The sequence below is a fragment of the Camelina sativa genome, chromosome 9 (genome assembly GCF_000633955.1).
Source record: "Camelina sativa cultivar DH55 chromosome 9, Cs, whole genome shotgun sequence".
Classification (NCBI taxonomy): Eukaryota; Viridiplantae; Streptophyta; class Magnoliopsida; order Brassicales; family Brassicaceae; genus Camelina; species Camelina sativa.
Genome location: NC_025693.1, coordinates 22698568 through 22702350, shown reverse-complemented (window position 1 = coordinate 22702350; position 3783 = coordinate 22698568). Strand labels below are relative to the sequence as shown.

The 3783-nt window shown below is 26.8% G+C and overlaps 1 protein-coding gene across 1 annotated transcript; it reads left to right on the top strand.

Annotated features, from left to right (window-relative positions):
- Window positions 2102-2638, top strand: LOC104711807. The gene has a single exon (XM_010428571.2). The coding sequence runs from the start codon at window positions 2175-2177 to the stop codon at window positions 2478-2480; it is 306 nt and encodes a 101-aa protein (XP_010426873.1). The 5' UTR covers window positions 2102-2174; the 3' UTR covers window positions 2481-2638.

Here is a 3783-nt window from a genome sequence, read left to right as displayed (position 1 = left end):
TTTTTTTTTTTTTTTTTTTTGCTAAAGATCTGATAATCTTCTGAAGCAAATTTTTAAAAAATAAAAATAAAGAGGCTTCTTTTACAAATCATCCCATTTTGGGCTTCCCTGTTGTGTAATCGCCTAAAGTTTAAAAACCCTGTTGCATAACTGTCGTTTAATTTTTTACTAGTCTACAAATCATTTAAAATTTGATTGTCCTCTGAATTGTGAAGCATTTAATACACGAGAGATTACTAAGTTATTAACAGCTACTATATCTGTATTTTAGTTGTTGGCCTCTAGTTCCTGTTAATTTCATTTTCTTTTGTTTTAATCTTTCATTTTCTATCCCTATCGATTATGTATGGACAAACTAAAAACAAATAAACATAATTTATTTCCAATTTTCGTTTGATTATTTAGAATGATTAGTGATTAGTGAATATGGAAATTAGAAACATCTTAATGGTTTACCATAACTAGTCACATACATTAATAATTAGGTACTAACTCGCGGAGAACCGTGGGCTGAACATTTTTTTAATAAAAATTTGTAATAATTTATTTTATTATTATATTATTTATAATAGTTTGTGATTAAAAATTTGGTTTGCTTATATTATAATTTTTGTATTTTAAAAATATTTATTGAAAACCTGTCAATAAAACATTTGTATTTAATGAATAAAATTGTTTAAACCCTTGTCAACTAAACACAATCATTACTAACATGTAAAAAAGAGCAACTAAATATAGCTAGTAAAAATTCTAAAAAGTCTCTTTGAAAACAACATTCATTGTTTTTTTTTTTCTGTGGCTTCCTTTTCTTGTTTTTGATAAAATTTGTAGTTGTATATTTTATGCGATTTGGTTTTTAAAATCTTATCTGTTAATTTTTTCTTAAGTACAAATTAGTTTTGATTCTAATAGATTCTTTTTACTTTTCTACAATTTATTTTATTTGATGTGTCCCTGATTTCATTTTTAATTAATTTTATTTATTTAATTAATTAATTAATCTTAATTAAGTTTTTTAATGGCAATTGAATATATTTTTTACACGTTAGTTTCATATTTGTACTTCTCAATTAATATAGTAGGATAAAATTTGTAGTCGTAGATTTTATTTGATTAGATTTTTAAATTTTAGCTGTTAATTTTTTTTAATACGGATTAGTTTGATTCAGATATTTTTTTTTTACTTTTCTACAATTTATTTTATTTAATGTATCCCCGATTTTTGTTTTTTATTAATTATATTAATTTAATTAATTTATTAATCTGAATTAATTTATTAATCTTAATTAAGTTTTTCTAATGGTAATTGAATGTAATTTTTTACACATTTAAGGTTAGTTTCATATTTGTACTTCCCAATTAATATAGTAGGATATCTTTCATTTTTCAGTATTGTCAAAAAATATTACCACCAAAAACATTGATTTATATTCAGAATTTAGAAACTAGTTGAGTTTCAAAGGTACTTTTGCAACGTCCATTTGGTTACTAATCATAAAAAAGGTTTTTTTAGCTGGAGTCTGAAACCGTCGTTTTAACGGACGCTTCACGATATAAACGTACTACTAATTATTTTATTTTATTTTTCTGAAAAGTAGTTTGTAGATATTATTTTTTAATGAGTTTGAATTATTATTAGTTAGTGTTATTGTAACCCATTTTTTAGATTGTGACTATTTAAATTATTTTCACAATAGAAAGTATTCTACCTTTTTTTGCATAAACATTCAACTATTACTAAAAAAATTGAATAGTTTAAAATCGAATAGAAAGTATTCTAAATAAATCATTCATTTTCCTTTTAAAAATTGTAAGATCTAACCCTTCCCCTATACATTTAAGCAATAAATAGTTTGATGCATTGGTGTAGATGCACTAATGCATTGTTTACTGAATCGCCTTTTGTTTCATATATTTGTCTCTCTACTGTTCTTTACTCTTTTTTCCCACCTCCATTTAATAAAATTATGACTAAATAAATAAAAAGTACTATTTTCTCTCTCCATAACATAATCACTTTATTCAACATTTATTAATTCTTAATCATATTTAGCTCCTCTTCTTCCTTATATATACACACATAAGCCATAGTATCATCAAACCCATCACCTAGAACAACACAAAGAAAAAACAAAACAAAAAAAAAACCCTCTCGACGAGTCCGAAGTTTCAAAATGAGAAACAAGAACGGTAAAAGAGTCAGACTCGAGCCAGTGGCGAGGATGGCGGAGCCGGTGGTTCCTAATCGGAGGTTTGTAGGAAGATCATCATCTACGGACACGTTATCATCGCAAAGCTCGTGCCTGTCGACGGTGGAGGAAGTGAAGGAGGAGGTTGCATCGTCGTGGGTTGATGAAGAAGAGTTGCTGGACATGGTGGTGGTGGGATGTTGCAGATGTATGATGTATTCTTTGGTCTTGCAAGAACGTCAACGTTGCCCCAACTGCAAAACCACCACCCATTTGATCACCTTTAATTAGAAACTTGTTATGAAGTAATGGATTTCGAATTTGGACTTTTTGAGTTTGGGATGATGAATTTAATGTTCTTTGTAAAGTCCTCTATATAAAAATCATATTATTAAGTGTTAATCTCTATTTTTATATGCAAAAATTGACAGAGAGATCATTTCTGTTTCGTGGCCGTCCATGGTTCATGTTTTAACATTTTGAAAGCCAAAGACATGAACGATGATCACTGATATTCATCAAGAGTTGAGTTTGATTGTTTCAAACGCTAGTTTTGGTGTTTGAGTTTATGTATATTTTAAGAGGTAATCGAAAACGCCAAATAAAACGGAAAGTTCATTTTAAAAAGTACTAAAAAACATTTAAGGCAAAGAAAATAAATTGACACGTCTCGAACTATATAGTATTAAGAATCAAATTGGTAGTATGCTAATAATGGAGTTGCTTAGGTTTCATCGGCATTAATTCCGGTTTTCAGAATTAAGGTTATTCATAGTGTATTTCCATCAAATACAAAGTATCAAGAAATTTTACAAACTTAAAATTTGAGAAGGGTTCTTCAAAGTTTAAACAAACTTACTAAAACTTGTTTGGTGTATTTTATGGTATTTCTTCTATTTCTAAGTACTGAATTCTATAAAATGTGTTGAATAATATGATTTTAAATTTTTGTATTTATTAAGGAAAGTACGACGAAATAGAATTTTTGTCTAATAGAAATTTGACATGTCATTTTCATAGTTTAGTTAGATTTGACGTGTCATTTTTATAGTTTAGTTAGATTTGACATGTCATTTTCATTTTACTATAATTTAGTTACAAATCTAGAGATTCTGAAATCATAATTTAAATAAGTTTCATATATATGTATATAAATATATATTTTCATGTCAAAAAAATCCACACTTAGAAAGAAAAAAAAAGACTTTGAGCTTTTCATATCATATGTTTGCAAAGTTTAAACGCATATTTCCTTATTTTTTTATAAAACAATAATATTTGATTTCCTTCTTTTTATTTATAATAGGTATTTTGCGCTAACAATTAACAGTTTTATATTTCTAATACAATAATTACAATTTCGTTCTATATTTCTAATACAATGATAAGTTAGAACGAAATTGTAATTAAATTTAGGAAATATGAATTTTAAATATATAATGAAAAAAATTATAGCGCGATAGAAGAAAAAGTGGAATACTGCGGTATCTTACGGATGGTGGAGGATGGTTTCTGCTCGTTCTCTGGTAAACAAAGGATTCATTAAACGGGTAGGATCCGGTAATTCCATATTGGTATGGTCTGATCTCTGCAT

Excerpts from the sequence above, each read along its gene's own strand:
- LOC104711807 (XM_010428571.2), top strand. The coding sequence starts at position 2,175 with ATGAGAAACAAGAACGGTAAAAGAGTCAGACTCGAGCCAGTGGCGAGG.